General features: G+C 40.9%; 1 protein-coding gene across 1 annotated transcript in view; it reads left to right on the plus strand.

The window, feature by feature from the left end:
- IGSF10 (immunoglobulin superfamily member 10) overlaps nucleotides 1–19,320 on the plus strand; it is a 38,735-nt gene extending 19,415 nt beyond the window's left edge. The window contains exons 4-6 of the mRNA XM_060149608.1: nucleotides 1,242–5,543; nucleotides 6,017–6,914; nucleotides 17,197–19,320. Of these exons, the coding sequence (XP_060005591.1) occupies nucleotides 1,242–5,543; nucleotides 6,017–6,914; nucleotides 17,197–19,105 (7,109 nt within the window). The 3' untranslated portion in view covers nucleotides 19,106–19,320. The remainder of the gene's footprint in view (nucleotides 1–1,241; nucleotides 5,544–6,016; nucleotides 6,915–17,196) is intronic.
- Nucleotides 19,321–19,749: the final 429 nt, after the last annotated feature.

Consider the following 19,749-nt stretch of genomic DNA (forward strand, 5'->3'; position numbering starts at 1 on the left):
TGCTGAAGAATGCTGAGTAGCCAGATATATGTGCCATTGCCTGTAACATTGAAGTACACACTGAAGGGTTTGGAGTCATTGGTCAAAGAGATTTTCTCAAGCCTTTGAGAAGAATCATGCACACATGGGACGGTGATTTGACCCTGTCTGGCCACTCTGTCACGTGATATCTTCTAAGAAGTACAATGCTTCTTTTAAATGCTGTGTCTAATGCATGATATGGAACAGCATGGAAGTCCCTGGCTGTATTTTGTAGGAGGTAAAACTCCATACCTCTTATCAAGTATTGCAGTGACCAGCCATTTTAAATAGGCTCACCAGAGCTGTATTTTTAAATGACCAGGTACGTGATATCTGAATACCTGAAAGAGGAGATTTCTATGATTCGCAAAGGCTTAGGGTGGTCCAAGAGCTGTAAGATTTTTCAGGCTTCTGACTTCACCAAAGTATCAGTCCTTTAATGGGCTGCTCCGTTGCTTGGGCACAATGTTCCTCTTTCCCCATTAAACTTGATCCTCCTCCATTGAGTCTACCTCAGTTACCAAAGTCATACTGTGTCTTCCTTCACTCTTCTTCTTAATCACCCTCTCTGTTCAACCACATCCTCACCTCTTATTGATTGGTTCTACCGACTTCATTATCTCCTGCAACCATCTTGTTGTCTCCATTCCTACTGCGGCCAAGCTACACCACACCAAGGTACCTTGTAATTCACTCATTGTTCTTTTTGGTAATGGACAGAAACTTGGGTTTTTAATGATATCCAAGGGCTTATAAATGGTAATTTATCAAACAGGTTATCATTTAAAAGACAGTGAAGGTCTCTGAGTCTTAAAACATTAAAATGGGGAAACAGAACTAAATAATACATAAGTTAATAAAAAGCGACAAACATAAGCATAGCATTTTGTTTCCCTAGATAAGGAAACTATTTATTCAACTAATATTTATGGAGTACCAAATATATATATCAGGTACTTTATAGGCATGGGAAATATAGCAGTGAACAAGACAGACAAAATCCTTGTGCCTATAGATATGATATTGTGGCAGGGTATATAGACAATTTGTTTTCAGAAATCAATCCAAAGACAAAAAAAAACAAAAACAAAAAGGACAAGACACTAAAATTTCTAAATTGTTGTTTTAAATTCTAGCAAAATCTACTTATTCAAAATGTTTAAATGTTAATTCATAAAGAAGCCACAACTGGCAATAATTCAATTGTCATTTTTTTCTAGATACAATAAAATGCAAAAGAGACAGAAGTCCCTCCAGTCCTCAGCAATGTCCACGTTGCATGAACCCCAGGACCGCTAAAGGCAGGCCCTTAGTTATGGTCCCAGCTGCAGCTTTCCTGTGTGCCAAGCCAACCATTGACCCCTCCCTGAAATTGAAGAGCCTGACTATTCTGGAAGATAGTGTTTCTGTGTCCATCTCTCCCCAAGATTTCATGGCACCCTTCGGCTCCCTGACTTTGAATATGACAGACCAGTCTGGAAATGAAGCTAACATGATCTGCAGTATCCAAAAGCCCTCAACAACGTCATCCACTGCATTCACTGCAGAAAATGACTATATCATGCTAAACGCATCAGTTTCAACATTTCTGGTGTGTAACATAGATTACAGTCACATTCAGCCAGTGTGGAAAGTGCTGGCTTTGTACAGTGACTCTCCTCTGATCCTAGAAAGGAGCCACTTGCTCACTGAAACACCACAACTCTGCTACAAATATAAACAGGTGGTACTGAAGCCTGAAGACATCTTTACCAACATCGAGGCTGATCTCAGAGCAGATCCCTCTTGGTTAATGCAAGACCAAATTTCCTTGCAGCTAAACAGAACTGCCACCACACTCAGTACACTGCAGATCCAGTACTCCAGCGATGCCCAAGTCACTTTACCAAGGGCAGAGAAGAAGCCAGAGAAACACAAATGGACCATGATTTCCAGGGATAACAATACTAAGCGGGAACGCACTGTTTTGGTCGGTGGGACCATTGACCTAGATTGCCCCAGCCAAGGAGACCCTCCCCCACAACTGGAGTGGCTTCTAGCTGATGGAAGTAAAGTGAGAGCCCCTTACGTTAGTGAGGATGGACGAATCCTGATAGACAAAAGTGGAAAACTGGAACTCCAGATGGCTGATAGTTTTGACACAGGCATATACCACTGCATAAGCACCAATTACGATGACGCAGATATTCTCACCTATAGGATTACGGTGGTAGAGCCCTACATAGAAGCTTATCAGGAAAATGGAGCTCGTCATATAGTTTCCATTGGTGAAACACTTGACCTTCCATGCCATTCTACGGGTATCCCAGATGCCTCTGTCAGCTGGGTTCTTCCAGGAAACACTGTGCTCTATCAGTCCTCAAGAGATAAGCAAATTCTTAACAATGGCACATTAAGAATATTACAGGCGACTCAAAAAGACCAGGGTCATTATCGTTGTGTAGCAGCCAACCCATCAGGGATCGATTTGTTAATTAACAAAGTTTCAGTCAAAATAAAAGGGCAACAGCCAGTGGAGCATAATGTAGAAACAGATGGATCTGGGTTTGATGAGCCCAATGCCATTGCTCAGCGTAAGGACCCACCAGCTGCACAGCTCCCCACATCTGCTCCAGTGAGGGCTGAGGCTGGAAAACAAGTCTCAGTCACAAGTAAGAATCCTAAGCATGGGGTGCTAATAGCCCAGCGGCGTGGAGATGCAACCAACCGACGTTTCGGAGAGCACAGGAGGCAGTTCCCTCCCTCTGCCCGGAGAATTGACCCACAACACTGGGCAGCACTACTGGAGAAAGCTAAAAAGAACATTGTGCCTGAGAAGCGAGAAAATACCATAACAAAGCCACCTCTACCAGTCACCCAACTCCTGGAAATACCTGGTGAGGAAGTAGACTCATCAGGCGTGCTCCCTCCAGATGGGGAATTTATGGTCCTGGTGACTAAAGCTCCCAGTGTTCTGGCAAGGACAGTGACTGCTGACTCCAGGAAATCATCTGATAGCCCTGTGACAAGTGTAACTGCTGGCACCCAAGTCTCCCCAGTTGTGAGTCCACAGATACTACTGCCTGAAAAACCAAGAGGTTTCCAACCATCTACTACTATTAAAACTAAAGCCATGTCAAAGAATATGAACATAACCACATCAAGCACAATGCAAGGCACAACCAACCGAAATTTATCTACTATCTTTCCTCTACTACCTGAAGCAAGTCAATTTCAGGATACTGACGACATGGAGAGAAAAAGAGAGCATTTGCAAAGTGCATCCCCAGTAACAGTGGGGGCTACTACAATCAAAGATGTCCGTATCAAAATTCTGGGCAGTGCTAACAGTAAAGCTGATGTATTTTTAGGATCAGTAAATGCCACAAAGAGTCATCAGATGTCTGTAATAGGAGTCAGCGAACCCTGGAGCCATCATTCCCATTCTCACGTTACTCAAAAACCTAACACCTCTGAGCTCCCTTCAGACCCATACACTGGTGCTCATTCTCAGTTACACATGCCTAGAAATAGTACAATTAACACTCCACTGTCCAGGCACTTTGGAAGACGGAGGAAAATCTGGAGCAGGGGGCGAACTCCAATTTTCCGACAGCATGGATACAACTTTGTGGGGCCAACACTCAGAGGTTCTTCTGTAGAAAGAACCACTGCATTTTTAGCCACAGAGCACAATGTGGAGTGCCCATCCTGTTCTCCCAGAGAAAGACTCACCACTGCTGCAGCAGCATTGCCTTTTCCAAGGACTTCCCCCATCACCCTCCCTGAAGCTAAAATTGCCAGAGTCATAGCAGAAGAACCTACAACTCTAGTCCACAATCCATCATTACTATTTGAGAAAAAACCAAATGTAGATGTTGAGAAAACAACACAGACAATAAAATATTTCAGTGCTGAAAGTACCCAAGCGACTCCAACTTGTGCAGTTATGACTCATGCAACAGATATTAGTTACCCAAGCATGTCTAAAGCCAGTGAAGCTAAAAGAGATTCAGTGATCGTATCGCCACTTCCAGGTCCCACCATCAAGCCACCTATGCCTACTACTATAGCCATTACAAGACTTTCAAGAAGGAAAGTTCCCTGGCATCATATCTTTGTAAATAACCATATCCAAAAAGAAAAGCTAAAGAATCAGCAAAAATTTGGTTCACAAAAAAGCACAGACTTGGTTCTTCCTAAAATATCTCCTGCTTTACCCACAGATAAAGTTTCCCCCTTCCATTTCACAACACTCTCAGCAAGTGTGATGCAAATTCCATCCGTAACATCAGCTACAACTCACCACAGTACCACTAGAACACACAGTCGTATAAGTCTCCCAACAGTGAAGGAGCTGCCCTTCCCACCTGTTTACCCTACATCTCCTAGTAGCTCAAGCAAAGAATCAAGTACAGATTTCGTATCACTGCAAACAGCCATGCTGACAACTACTCCTACTGCCCCTGCAGCTATCATTATCAACAAAGCCCAAATAGCCAGACCCAGGGCACGAAAAGTACAAAGAATAAAGGAGCCTCAAAAGAATAGGAATGACCCAAATAACTCTCCCAGCCAGATTTCTGGCTTCATTACACCCACCACTGTGACACTTCCTGTTCTAACAGCAGCTGAAACTTCAACCAAACCCAGTGTGTCTGCTCTCACTCATTCTCTTCTAGAAAACATAAAAGAAATTTCAAGCACAGCTGGTCTTCATCCAAGCACCTTTCATCTGACAGATGTGCTTGAAGAACCACCCCAGAAGAGTAGTCAGACTTTGAAGAGAACAGCTGCTTCTGAAACCACCTTGTCCAGCAAACGACACCGGAGTACCACCACTAGGAATAAAATCCTTAGACGCTCAACTGTGCCACCCTTCCTGAGCGCCAGTGCCACTCCAATGCCAATTCCCACCTCCCCTCCCTTGAGTAACCAAAATGCAGTTGCTGACAATATGGCAACTCCCATTTTCAGGACGATGACAAGTACAATGGTCAAGTCACATGAATCCTCAAAGCACAACGCTCATCCACAGCAATTAGCAGTAACATCTCCCCAAACTCACCCAAATGCCAAGTTCACAATTGGAATCACCCACTTTATCTACTCCAATCTGTTACGTTCTACTTCTATGCCAGCACTAATAAGAGCTAAATCACAGAATTCTAAATTGACTCCCTCTCCCTGGTCAGAAAACCATTTTTGGCACAAGTCACACCCAGAAATGGCTGAAAAGGTCAAAAAGCCAGCAGTGAGCATACTGCCCACTCCAGATCTGCCAGAGGACACCACTCATGCTTCAAATTGGGATATACAGAAGAATGCAAAGAAAAGTAGCTTCAATAAGACACCAATTCAAAAAATAACAACTTCCAAATTCCTTCCCTTTGATTCTTTATCTAGGAATATATTTGAAAGGCCCAGAATAGTTGGAGGAAGAGCGGCAAGTTTTACTGTTCCAGCTAACTCAGATGCCTTTCTTCCTTGTGAAGCTGTTGGGAATCCCATGCCCACTATCCACTGGACCAGAGTCTCATCAGGTATTTGAAACTGTTTCTTTACGCTTCATCTTCTTTAGTTACAAAACAAGGAAAACACTGTGTTATGTTTTGGGGTTATGTAGCCAAATAATCAACATCAACCTCAGATTTCTCCAAGACTCAAACAATTAATATCCTTATTTGATATATGCATGGCTTTTTGCTCATTAGAAGGTTTTAAAACATATGTTAAGACCATTTTTTTGAAATGCTTTGAAAGCAGATCCAAAGAAATTGTGAGTGGTCACTGTGTTGAAGCATCTGGCTTTTACATTAAAATTAGTTTTATTTAAAAAAAAAATCCAGAAATAACTTTACTGATCTGAAGACTAGGTGTCTTAATTTTAAATATATTTTTTTCCCAGTAGCCTAATAGAAAGATAGCGTTCCTCTTGAGACTTCCATGTGAGCAATTTATGTTTACTACCTAAACTTTGATGACCTATGGCTATAAATTTCTTTCTTCTTATCAGGACTTGATTTGTCTAAAAGGAAACAGAATAGCAGGTTCCAGGTGCTCCCCAATGGCACCCTGTCCATACAGAGGGTGGACATTCAGGACCGTGGACAGTACCTGTGCTCAGCATCCAATCCATTTGGCACAGACCGCCTTCATGTCACCTTGTCCGTGGTTTCCTATCCCCCCAGGATCCTGGAGAGACATACTAAGGAGATCACAGTCCATTCCGGAAGCACAGTGGAACTGAAGTGCAGAGCTGAAGGCAGGCCCAGCCCTACAATTTCCTGGCTTCTTGCAAACCAAACAGTGGTCTCTGAATCATCTGAGGGGAACAGGCAGGCCCTGGTGACATCTGACGGGACGCTGGTCATCCACAATCTCAGCATTTATGACAGGGGCTTTTACAAATGCGTGGCCAGCAACCCAGTGGGCCAGGATGCACTGCTGGTTAAAATACAAGTTATTGCGGCGCCACCTGTTATTCTAGAACAAAAGAGGCAAGTTATTGCAGGGACTTGGGGTGAAAGTTTGAAACTGCCCTGTACTGCCAAAGGAACTCCTCAGCCCGGTGTTCACTGGGTCCTCTCTGATGGCATCGAAGTGAAACCATTACAGTTCGTCAATTCCAAGTTCTTATTTTCAAATGGAACTCTGTTTATAAGAAACATAGCCTCTTCAGACCGGGGCACTTATGAATGCATTGCTACCAGCTCCACTGGCTCAGAGAGAAGGGTGGTAATTCTTACAGTGGAAGAACGAGAAACGATCCCCAGGATAGAATTTGCATCCCAGAAATGGACGGAGGTGAATCTGGGGGACAAACTACTACTGAACTGCTCAGCCACTGGGGAGCCGAAACCGAAAATAATCTGGAGGCTACCATCCAAGGCTGTCGTCGACCAGCGGCACAGGTAAACCATACCTTTCTGTTGAGATTATCTTATTTAGCCGTACAACTTCGGAAGTGGTAAAAGGGGTAGAGCGAGAGTAGCAGCAGTGTTAGAGGGCACACAGACTCTACACAGAAAAGTAACTCGCTCTAAAGAAAACCTAATCATTTTGAGACTAACACAAAATAATACAAATTATATAAAAACCAAGTTTCTTACATGCCATACTCTAAGGGCCAGCTTCTTCCTGAGTTTATATAGTTAAAAAGAATAAAAAATCTCATTTGCTTCCATACTTGTGACAGTTTTAAAATGGTACCTGTGTAAATGTATTTATAATTTTTCTCCCCCAAAATAAGAGGGAATGTTGTAAAGCAATCAAGTTCTGGAGAGATGCACTTCATTATTTCACTCTTCAGAATCTCCTAGTAAAGCATTTTCAATTTGAGTGCAATCTGTACTTAATTTATTCTACCCTAAAACTGCAAGGCACTTTATGAAAGTCACAACATTAAGGCCTTCACAAAGTGAAATGTATTCAGGACCTCCAATCACTCTGACGGTGTCGGACACATATGTACACATACACACTTTCTCTAATATCTCCTGTAACAGGCATATTAATAGTGATTTTTAACTGTTTTCTGTACAGATTAAATCTTTTTGAAGAATAAGTTTGAGTATTAATTTTTGCCATTTACATGACTTCATACAATGATGTTTCATAATATGACAGAAAAGATGGGGATGAACATTTCCATTTTATATGTTTGTTTATTTATTTTTAATACATCCTTACTGGAGTATAACTGCTTCACAATACTGTGTTAGTTTCTGTTGCACAACAAAGCGAATGAGCAACATGCATACACATATCCCCTCCCTCTTGAGCCTCCCTCCCACCCTCCCTATCCCACCCCTCTAAGGCATCACAAAGCACCAAGCCGATCGCCCTGTGCTATGCTGCTGCTTCCCACCAGCCAACTATTTTAGGTTCGGTAGTGAATATATGTTAATGTTGCTCTCACTTCGCCCCAGCTTCACGCTCCCACCCCATGTCCTCAAGTCCATTTTCTATGTCTGTCTCTTTATTCTTGCCCTGCAACTAGGTTCATCAGTACCATTTTTTTTATTCCATATATATGTGTTAGCATACGGTATTTGTTTTTCTCCTCCTGACTTACTTCACTCTGTATGACAGACTCTAGGTCCATCCACCTCACTCCAAATAACTCAGTTTCGTTTCTTTTTATGGCTGAGTAATATTCCATTGCATATATTTGTCACATCTTCTTTATCCATTCATCTGTCGATAGACATTGAGCTTGGTTCCATGTCCTGGCTATTGTAAATAGTGCTGCAGTGAACATTGTGGTACCTGTCTCTTTTTGAATTATGGTTTTCTCAGGGTATATCCCCAGTAGTGGGATTGCTGGGTCGTATGGTAATTCTATTTTTAGTTTTTTAAGGAACCTCCATACTGTTTTCCATAGTGGTTTTATCAATTTATATTCCCACCAACAGTACAGGAGGGTCCCCTTTTCACCACACCCTTTCCAGCATTTCTTGTTTGTACATTTTTTTGATGATGGCCATTCTGACTGGTGTGAGGTGATACCTCCTTGTAGTTTTGATTTGCATTTCTCTAATAATTAGTGACGTTGAGCATCTTTTCACGTGCCTCTTGGCCATCTGTATGTCTTCCTTGGTGAAATGTCTATTTAGGTCTTCTGCCCATTTTTTAACTGGATTTTTTTTGATATTGAGCTCCATGAGCTGTTTGTGTATTTTGGAGATTAAGCCTTTGTTTATTGTTTCATTTGCAAATATTTTCTCCCATTCTCAGGGTTGTCTTTTTGTCTTGTTTATGGTTTCCTTTGCTGTGCAAAAGCTTTGAAGTTTAATTAAGTCCCATTTGTTTATTTTTGTTATTTCTGTTACTCTAGCAGGTGGGTCAAAAAAGATCTTGTCATGGTTTATGTCAAAGAGTGTTTTTCCTGTTTTCCTCTAAGAGCTTTATAGTGTCTGGTCTTACATTTAAGTCTTTAATCCATTTGGGGTTTATTTTTGTGTATGGTGTTAGGTAGTATTCTAATTTCATTCTTTTACATGTAGCTGTCCACTTTTCCCAGCACCGTGTATCAAAGAGGCTGTCTTTTCTCCATTGTATATTCTTGCCTCCTTTGTCATAGATTGGGGGTCTATAGGTGCATGGGTTTACCTCTGGACTTTCTATCCTGTTCCATTGACCTATATTTATGTTTTTGTGCTAGCACCATACTGCCTTGATTACTGTAGCTTTTTGGTATAGTTTGAAGTCAGGGAGCCTGATTCCTCCCACTCCGTTTTTCTTTCTAAAGATTGCTTTGGCTATTCGGGGTCTTTTGTATTTCCACACAAATTGTAAATTTTTTTGTTCTAATTCTGTGAAGAATGCCATTGGTAGTTTGATAGGGGTTGCACTGAATCTGTAGATTGCTTTGGGTAGTATACTCATTTTCACAATATCAATTCTTCCAATCCAAGAACGTGGTATATTTCTCCATCTGTTTATATCGTCTTTGATTTCTTTCATCAGTGTTTTACAGTTTTCTGAGTACAAGTCTTTTGCCTCCTTAGGCAGGTTTATTCCTAGGTATTTTATCCTTTTTGTTGCAGTGGTAAATGGGAGTGTTTGCTGAATTTCTCTTTCTGATTTTTCGTTGTTGTTGTATAGGAATGCCAGAGATTTCTGTGCATTAATTTTGTACCCTGTTACTTTTACCAAATTCATTGATTAGCTCTGGTAGTTTTCTGGTGGCATCTTTAGGATTTTCTATGTATAGTATCATGTCATCAGAAAACAGTGACATTTACTTCTTTTCCGATTTGGATTCCTTTTATTTCTTTTTCTTCTCTGATTGCTGCGGCCAGGACTTCCAAAACTATGTTGAATAAGAGTGGCGAGAGTGGACATCCTTGTTTTGTTCCTGATCCTAGTGGAAATGCTTTCAGTTTTTCACCGTTGAGTATGATGCTTGCTGTGGGTTTGTCATAAATGGCCTTTATTATGTTGAGGTAGTTTCCCTCTATGCCCATTTTCTGGAGAGTTTTTATGATAAATGGGTCTTGAATTTTGTCAAAAGCTTTTTCTGCATCTATTAAGATGATCATATGGTTTTTATCCCTTAATTGGTTAATGTGGTGTATCACATTGATTAATTTGCGTATATTGAAGAATCCTTGCATCCCTGGGATAAATCCCACTTGATCATGGGGTATGATCCTTTTAATGTGCTGTTGGATTCTGTTTGCTAGCATTTTGTTCAGGATTTTTGCACCTATGTTCATCAGTGATATTGGCCTGTAGTCTTCTTTTTTTGTGATATCTTTTTCTGATTTTGGTGTCAGGGTGATGGTGGCTTTGTAGAATGAATTTGCGAGTGTTTCTCCCTCTGCAATTTTTTGGAAGAGTTTGCGAAGGATCGGTGTTAGCTCTTCTCTAGATGTTTGATAGAATTGGCCTGTGAAGCCAACTGGTCCTGGACTTTAGTTTGTTGGAAGATTTGAAATTACAGTTTCAATTTCATTACTTGTGATAGGTCTGTTTGTAGTTTCTAATTCCTCCTGGTTCAGTCTTGGAAAATTGTACCTTTCCAAGAATTTGTCCATTTCTTCGTGGTTGTCCATTTTATTGGCATATCGTTGTTTGTAGTAGTCTCTTATAATGCTTTGTATTTCTGCAGTGTCGATTGTGATTTCTCCTTTTTTCATTTCTAATTCTATTTGAGTTTTCTCCCTTTTTTTCTTGATGAGTCTGGCTAAAGGTTTATCAATTTTGTTTATCTTCTCAAAGAACCAGCTTTTAGTTTTATTGATCTTTGCTATTGTTCTCTTTGTTTCTATTTCCTTATTTCTGCTCTGATCTTTATGATTTCTTTCCTTCTGCTAACTTTGGGTTTTGTTTGTTCTTCTTTCTGTAGTTCCTTTAGGCGTAAGGTTAGATTTAGTTGAGATTTTTCTTGTTTCTTGAGGTAGGCTTGTATAGCTATAAACTTCTCTCTTAAAACTGCTTTTGCTGCACCCCATAGGTTTTGGATCGTGTTTTCCTTGTCATTTGTCTCTAGGTATTTTTTTATTTCCTCTTTGATTTCTTCAGTGACCTCTTGGTTACTTAGTAACGTATTGTTTAGCCTCCATGTGTTTGTGTTTTTTATGTTTTTTTCCTGTAATTGATTTCCAATCTCATAGCATTGTGGTCAGAAAAGATGCTTGATACGATTTCGATTTTCTTAAATTTTCCAAGGCTGGATTTGTGACCCAAGATGTGATCTGTCCTGGAGAATGTTCCACGTGCACTTGAGAAGAAAGCGTATTCTGCCACTTTTGGGTGGAATGTTCTATAAATATCAATTAGACCTATCTGGTCTCTTGTGTCATTTTTTTTTTTTCTTTCCAGTACGTGGGCCTCTCACCGCTGTGGCCTCTTCCGCTGTGGAGCACAGGCTCCGGAAGCGCAGGCCCAGCGGCCATGGCCCACGGGCCCAGCCGCTCTGCGGCATGCGGGATCCTCCTGGACCGGGGCACGAACCCGCGTCTGCTGCATTGGCAGGCGGACTCTCAACCACTGCACCACCAGGGGAGCCCTCTTGTGTCATTTAAAGCTTGTGTTTCCTTATTTATTTTCTGTTTGGATGATCTGTCCATTGGTGTAAATCAGGTGTTAAAGTCCCCTACTATTATTGTGTTACTGTCGATTTCCCCTTTTATGGCTGTTAGCATTTTCCTTATGTATTGAGGTGCTCCTATGTTGGCTGCATAAACATTTATAATTGTTATATCTTCTTCTTGGAGTGATCCTTTGATCATTATGTAGTGTCCCTCCTTATCTCTTGTAACAGTCTTTATTTTAAAGTCTCTTTTATCTGATACAAGTATTGCTGCTCCAGCTTTCTTTTGATTTCCATTTGCATGGAGTATCTTATTCCATTCCTTCACTTTCAGTCTGTACGTGTCCCTGAAGTGGTCTGACGTGGGTCTCTTGTAGACAGCATATAGGTGGGTCTTGTTTTTGTATCCATTCAGCCAGTTTGTGTCTTTTGGTTGGGGCATTTAATCCATTTACATTCAAGGTTATTATTGATATATATGTTCCTATTACCATTTGCTTAATTGTTTTGGGTCTGTTTTTGTGCGTCTTTTTCTTGTGTCTCCTGCTTAAAGAAGTTTCTATAGCATTTGTTGTAAAGCTGGTTTGGTGGTGCTGAATTCTCTTAGCTGTTGCTTGTCTGAAAAGCTTTTGACTTCTCCATCGAATCTGAATGAGATCCTTGCTGGGTAGAGTAATCTTGGTTGTAGGTTTTTCTTTCATCACTTTAAGTACATCCTGCTACTCCCTTCTGGCCTGCAGAGTTTCCACTGAAAAATCAGCTGATAACCTTATAGGGATTCCTTTGTACGTTATGTTTGGTTTTTCCCTTGCTGTTTTTAATATTTTTTCTTTTAATTTTTGTTTGATTAATATGTGTCTTGGTGTGTTTTTCCTAGGGTTTATCCTGTATGGGATTCTCTGTGCTTCCTGGACTTGGGTGACTATTTCCTTTCCCATGTTAGGGAAGTTTTCAACTATAATCTCTTCAAGTGTTTTCTCAGACTCTTTCTTTTCCTCTTCTTCTTCTGGGACCCCCTATAATGAGAATGTTGATGCATTTTGTGTTGTCCCAGAAGTCTCTGAGATTGTCTTCAATTCTTTTCATGCTTTTTTTCTTTATTCTGCTCCTCAGCCATTATTTCCACTATTTTGTTTTCCAGCTCACTTATTCGTTCTTCTGCCTCAGTTATTCTGTTATTGATTCCTTCTAGTGTATTTTTCGTTTCAGTTATTACATTGTTCACCTCTGTTTGTTTGTTCTTTAGTTCTTCTAGATCTTTGTTAAACATCTCTTGTATTTTCTCCATCCGTGCCTCCATTCTATTTCCGAGATTCGGGATCATCTTTACTATCATTACTCTGAATTCTTTTTCAGGTAGACTGCCTACTTCCTCTTCATTTATTTGGTCTTGTAGGTGTTTACTTGCTCCTTCATCTGTGACATATTTTTTTGCCATCTCGTTTTTTTTTTATGAGTGGGATTGTATTCCTCTCTTACTGGTTGTTTGGCCTGAGGCTTCCAACACTGGGCTTTGTAGGCTACTGTGTAGAGCTGGGTCTTGGTGCTGAGATGAGGAACTCTGTAGGAACTCACTCCATTGAATATTCCCTGGGGTCTGAGGTTCTCTGTTAGTCCAGTGGTTCGGACTCACAGCTCCCACTGCAGGAGCTTTGGCCCACTCGTAGGCTCATGAACCAAGATCCTGTAAGCCACCTGGGGTGGCAAAAAAAAGAAAAAAAACCCACAATAACAAAGTAAAAAATTAGACTAGGAAACTAACAGATATGTTAGGAATATAAAAATAAAAATACAGATGGATCAACAACCAGTAGGTACAACAGTACCACAATAGTGAAAAAGAGGAGGAGGGGAAAAAAAAAAAAAAGTCTGGAACTAGGCCTTGGCTGTGGAGGGCAGGGTCTAAGCAAGGGTGAGGTTTGGGTGGTGGGTGGGGCCAATGGTCAGGACCACTGACAGGGCTGGAAAAGGCCTTGGGGGGCTCTTGGGGGGTGGGACTTAGGCTCAAGGAACAGAAGGGGCCCAGGCATGCCCCACACCCCTGCTCTTAGAGGGCAGGGGACCTCACCTGGGAGCCCAGCAGGCTTTCTGGGCTCAAACGCCCTCTGCTCCTCTCCCACTCCTCCCAGAGGGACCCTCCCGCCTGCCTCTCCTGATCTCCCCAGCCTCAGGGTCACTGATCCTGTCTGGCCTCCACTTCACCTCCCCCTCTCAGTCCCCCTATGTCCTACCGGTTCACCTTGGGGTTCCTCCCGTCTCCTTGGGTGTCAGAGTCCCCTACCAGCGGCCAGTTGGTACCATGGTTGTGGGGAAATGCTAACTCTGCATCTTCCCATGCTGCCATCTTGACTCTGCCTCCATGTTTATTAATAGAAAATATCCATGCAAGAGAAATTATACATGAGTTTATGCTTAAAAGAATAGGTTTTTTTTCTAGTATCAAACTATAAGTTGGTAACGGATATAGTTAAGGAAGTTAATTTGTGATCTTTAACTCCAAAGTAAATGTTAATTTTCAAGTAAGTCATGAAAATTACCTAAATTTTAAATTGAAATTTAGATTTAAAATTTAAAAATGCTGGGTTACGAAATGTAAACTTCACAACTCACACGTTTATGCTTGTTATCTACTATATGTATACCCATTTGTAGCATCAAATATTTTCAGTAGTTTACCAGTTTTTGTATATAATAATATTGGTATGTCTGTTTAATCACCCTGCAGCACATGAGGGTGATTCTCATTTACCCAGAGACTGCTCATTATTCTGCGTAATTCTGAATACAATTTTACTACCCATGCAGAAACCAATGCAAGAAGTGTAGAAGGCATTACACTTGTGATGGGAGTAACAGATAAATTTCTAATTTTAGGTTGTAAAAACAATGTCTAAAATGTTTACTGGGCATTAGGTCAATTTTTAAGAATGGAAGAGGTGTGAAAAAATGTAAGGGAATGTCTTAAAAAGTTAATCCAAAGGAATGTCTATAACACATTAAGCATCTTAGAATAAATCTCGACCAATAAATCTCGCTCTAGGTAGTCCAACAAATCTTTCAGAGTTTGATAGCAAAGATATTAGGTAGGCTGTTTATATTTTGTTTTGGGAAAGCACTTACAAAACACAGAAAGATTGTTCATATTTTGGAAGAGGCAACAGAGTGTGTAAGATCACAGATGCTATCACAGGCCCACTAGAGGTACTGTCATTCTTTTCTTTTATAATGAACTACAACTTGTTTGCTAACTGAACACTTCAGTGATTATTCTGCAACTAACCCACTCAGAAAGGCAAGAATACTCTTTACTTAGATGCTTTAGATGTCAAGAGAAATTAAAAGGGCACTTCTGCTGGAAAAAAAAAAAAAGTCCTTCCTGTTGCCACTTCTTGGCTCTGTAAGTCTGAATTTATTTTAGATTCTAAAAATTAAAATTTTCATCATAACTATGCTCATCCAAGTCTATTCCACCATAAACAAAATAAGCAAAACGTTTTACTTTTTTAAAGCCTAGTTGTCAGGTGAACGTTGCCTTTTCTGAATTTTTTTTTAACCATCTCAGACTTAACAGCACTACTGGTCTACCTCCACGACTTTAAATATGACTTACGTCACCTATGTTTCAGGACAGAATTGTGTTTCCTCTTCTTTGGAACCTTGCTTCTCATGACCTGGGGGCTGTTACAAGAACAGAAACTCAGGCCCCATCCCAGATGGACAGAATCAGAATCTGCATTTTAAAAAGATCCCCAGGTGAATCACATGCGCAATAAGGTCCAAGAAACACTGCTCTAAAAGACTGCAGATGCTTGCCTGTGCATTAATTTTCATAAAGAATTCCCTTTCTTTTACTCAGGGAAAACTTCCACTTTCAAAAGTAAATTTTCCCTTAAAAATATCAGTTTATAAAAGGAAACAGTTACAGTTCTCTTTTTTATATATTACAACTTCCAGATGCATCAGATTTGGGGGTGAGGAAAGGTCATTTTGAGTCATTGGTTTTCAAAGGGTTGTCCTCCTACCAAGAAGAGCATTAGCATCGCCTGAGAACTTGGTTCCGATTCTGTGTTTTGACATGCAATCTGTGTTCTTAAAAGCTGTCCAGATGATTACAGCGCACACTCAAATTTGAGGCTGTTTCGCAAACTTTAATGTTCATAAAGTCACCCGGGAAGTTTGTCAAACAGTGGGTTCCCGGATCCCTGGCTAGAGCTATTGGATCAGAATCTCTGAACAGTGAAACCAGGAAATATGCATCTTAAATTAGACCCCATGTAATTCTGATGCAGGTAATGAGGGAACTGCATTAAATACCAAGATTTAGAGCAGTGGTTCTTAGACTTTGCTGCACATGAGAGTCATTTGGAAAACTGAGTCCTGAGGCCAAGGTCACATTCCACACCAATTAAGTCAGAAATTCTGGCGGTGGGACCCAGGCAACAGCACTATTTTATACAAATGATTTTAATGTGCACCCGAGTTTGAGAAACAGAGCTCTTAGAAAGCATTAGGAAAGAATGATAGCAGGTGGCAGTGTAGCATGGTGAAAAGGGCAAGTTACTACGTCTGTCTAAGTATCTTTTTTTTTTTGGCTGTATAGTGGGGAACTACCTAAAGATTAAAAAATGAATGCAAAGACCCTTGTAGTTTCCATTCCTTTTTTTAAGTGCATCCATTATGATGACCTTCCTTTGGTTTATATGCAAGACAAGTTCTTTCCAGGCTTGAGGGAAAAAAAAAAAAAAAAGAATATCAGCACTTGTAAGTTGTCCTACAACAAACACTCTTCCTACTTATGGTATGTTTTCTTGAAGGTAAAAAATGACTTGAGGCTGTTTGACTTGCTTAGCAGTTATGCTGTGAAAGGCCATCCACACTATTCTCTCTCGTTTCACCCACCTGCTTAGCTCATGTTGCCAAAGAACTAGGAAGAAAAACACGTACGGAGATTTCCACCTATGCGTGTTTTTGATTGCGTTTTTAGCAGTTACTCAGTTTCCACTGGTCTTTTTGAAAAACTAGATTTGGTTTTACCAGGAAAGATCTGCCACCTGATGGTTCAATGTGGTAATAGCAGGCTGTGTAGTGGCTTCAGAGAGAAAAATGGTCTTCACGGAGTTCAACATAATACAGAGACCAGAGTCACGGTACAGCTGCCTGCAGAGACGGATGCTTTAGTAAGCTTCTAATGTGTCTTACCTTGGCATTTTCTCTCTTTATAAAAAAAAAGTAAAACTCATTTTCTAACCAAATAACTGATTACTAATATCTCTTTAAAAAGGAAAACCTGGTATCTTTTCTGAGCAAGTAAATTTGTATGAAAGTTGTTCTTTACTGACGTATATCACAAAATGATCATTTGATGTGTAAAGTGGTCAAGACCGTCATGGGTTTAGGAAACTGGTATTTCTAATATTCTCGTCACCATGAAAATTCTTTTTAATTGAAACGCAGAGGAGATTCATTTGAAGTCATTTGTCTGCACTAAATCATATCTGTGCAGCTAATTTCATCTTTCAGAATAGCTTAAAAAGACAGTGATTTTAATTCCATTGCAACAGTTTAAGAAAATGTCCATAAAGCTAATCCTGTGTACATAAGTCTCCCACCCCTTGTTAGTACCTGCATACTCAATCCGGCTCTTCTTTCCTCAGAATGGGCAGCCGCATCCAAGTCTACCCAAATGGATCCCTGTTTATTGGATCAGTGACAGAAAAAGACGGTGGAGACTACTTGTGTGTGGCGAGAAACAAGATGGGGGACGATCTGACCCTGATGCACATCAGCCTAAGACGGAAACCTGCCAAAATTGACCACAAGCAACATTTTAAAAGGCAAGTTTTTCATGGGAAAGACTTCCAAGTCGATTGCATGGCTTCCGGCTCACCAGTGCCCGAGATATCCTGGAGTCTGCCTGATGGGACGATGATAAATAACGCCATGCAGGCCGACGACAGTGGCCACGGCACCAGGAGGGTCATCCTCTTCGACAATGGAACCTTATACTTCAACAGAGTTGGGATGGCAGAGGAAGGCGATTACACTTGCCATGCCCAGAACACTCTAGGGAAGGATGAAATGAAAGTCCACCTAACAGTCATAACAGCCGCCCCACGGATCCGGCAGGGTTACAAGACCAACGCGAGAGTCAAGGCTGGAGACACAGCCGTCCTTGACTGTGAGGTCACTGGGGCACCCAAGCCAAAAGTATTTTGGTTGCTGCCTTCCAATGACATGATTTCATTCTCTACGGACAGGTACGCATTTCATGCCAACGGGTCTTTGTCTATCAACAGAGTGAAACTGCTCGATTCCGGAGAGTACGTATGTGTGGCACGAAATCCCAGTGGGGATGACACCAAAATGTACAAACTGGACGTTGTCTCCAAACCTCCATTAATCAATGGTCTGTATGCAGATAAAACCACCATTAAAGCCACGGCGGTGAGGCATTCCAAAAAACACTTCGACTGCAGAGCCGCAGGGACACCATCTCCTCACATCATGTGGATCATGCCAGACAGTATTTTCCTCACAGTTCCGTACTACGGAAGCAGAATCACAGTCTATAAAAATGGAACCCTGGAAATCAGGAATGTGAGGCTTTCAGATGCAGCCAATTTTACCTGTGTGGCTCGGAATGAAGGAGGAGAGAGTGTGCTGGTGGTACAGTTAGAAGTCCTGGAAATGCTGAGAAGACCGACATTCAGAAATCCACATAATGAAAAAACCGTTGCCCAGCTTGGAAAGTCCACAGCATTGCATTGCTCTGTTGATGGAAACCCACCACCTGAAATAATCTGGATTTTACCAAATGGCACACAATTTCCCAATGGACAAAACAATTCTCAGTATCTAATAGCAAGTAACGGCTCTTTTATCATTTCTAAAATGACTCGGGACGATACAGGAAAATATCGGTGTGCAGCAAGAAATAAAGTTGGCTATATTGAGAAATTAATTGTATTAGAAATTGGCCAAAAGCCAGTGATTGTCACTTATGCGCGAGGAACAGTTTACAGTATCAGTGGAGACACTCTATCGTTGCACTGTGTCTCTGATGGAAGCCCTAAGCCACGTATCAAATGGACTGTGCCAAGTGGTTACGTAATAGACGGGCCTCAGATCAGTGGAAAATACATACTGCATGAAAACGGCACCTTGGTCATCAAAGAGGCAACAGCTTACGACAGAGGAAGCTACGTTTGTAAGGCTCAAAACAGTATTGGCCATGCACTGATTACTGTTCCAGTAATGGTTGTGGCCTACCCTCCCCGAATTACAAATCGCCTACCCAGGAACGTCCTCGCAAGGACAGGCGTGGCTGTTCAGCTCCGCTGTGTGGCCCTGGGAGTCCCCAAGCCAGAAATCACATGGGAGATGCCTGACCACTCCCTGTTCTCAGGGGCACACGAAGGGAGGACACGTGGAATTCAACGTTTTCACCCACAAGGTACCCTAGTCATTCAGAATCCTCAAACCTCAGATTCTGGGATATACAGATGCACAGCAAAGAATCCACTTGGCAGTGATTACGCAACAACTTACATCCAAGTAATCTGACAGAAAATAAAACTACCTGAACAAAGTCAACATCTGGACAGAATTTACTTTTTGGAAGAAGTTTAATCAAAGGCAGCCATAGGCATGTAAATGAATTTGAATACACTTACAATATTAAATTTATAATAGACATGCAAAAAAAAGGACTTGTAAATAAATGCATTATGAACTGATACTGATTTTTTTTTATAATGGATCTCAAAACAAACTTTTAACTTAAGGCACTTTTATTTTGCCAACAAATAACAATGAACATTAAGAGAAAACGATCGACCATAAAATAACAAGTGGATAATGTACCTGAATTCTTCATTAAAGAATGGACTTTTTTCCTTTCATTACCATTTGCCTAGTGTCCACCTTCTATTAATCAACGTTACAAGCATGGCGCTGAGGACAGACACAATGGAAAAGATGATTAAATTTGCGGTCGATGTAAATTTGCCATCCTGATGTATAAATACTGTGGTCAGTTTGTAAATATTTTACTAAAACCCACAGAAAATAAGCGCTGAACTGTTTTATGATTCACCATTTTGTGCACTGAAAATTTTCATTGATGGGGAATAGAAAAAAAAGTTTTAATAACTGCATTTAAAAATAAATGCAGGCTGAATTTCCACTTGTAAGAAAGCAACTTAACA

The sequence above is a fragment of the Lagenorhynchus albirostris genome, chromosome 5, assembly GCF_949774975.1.
Source record: "Lagenorhynchus albirostris chromosome 5, mLagAlb1.1, whole genome shotgun sequence".
NCBI lineage: Eukaryota > Metazoa > Chordata > Mammalia > Artiodactyla > Delphinidae > Lagenorhynchus > Lagenorhynchus albirostris.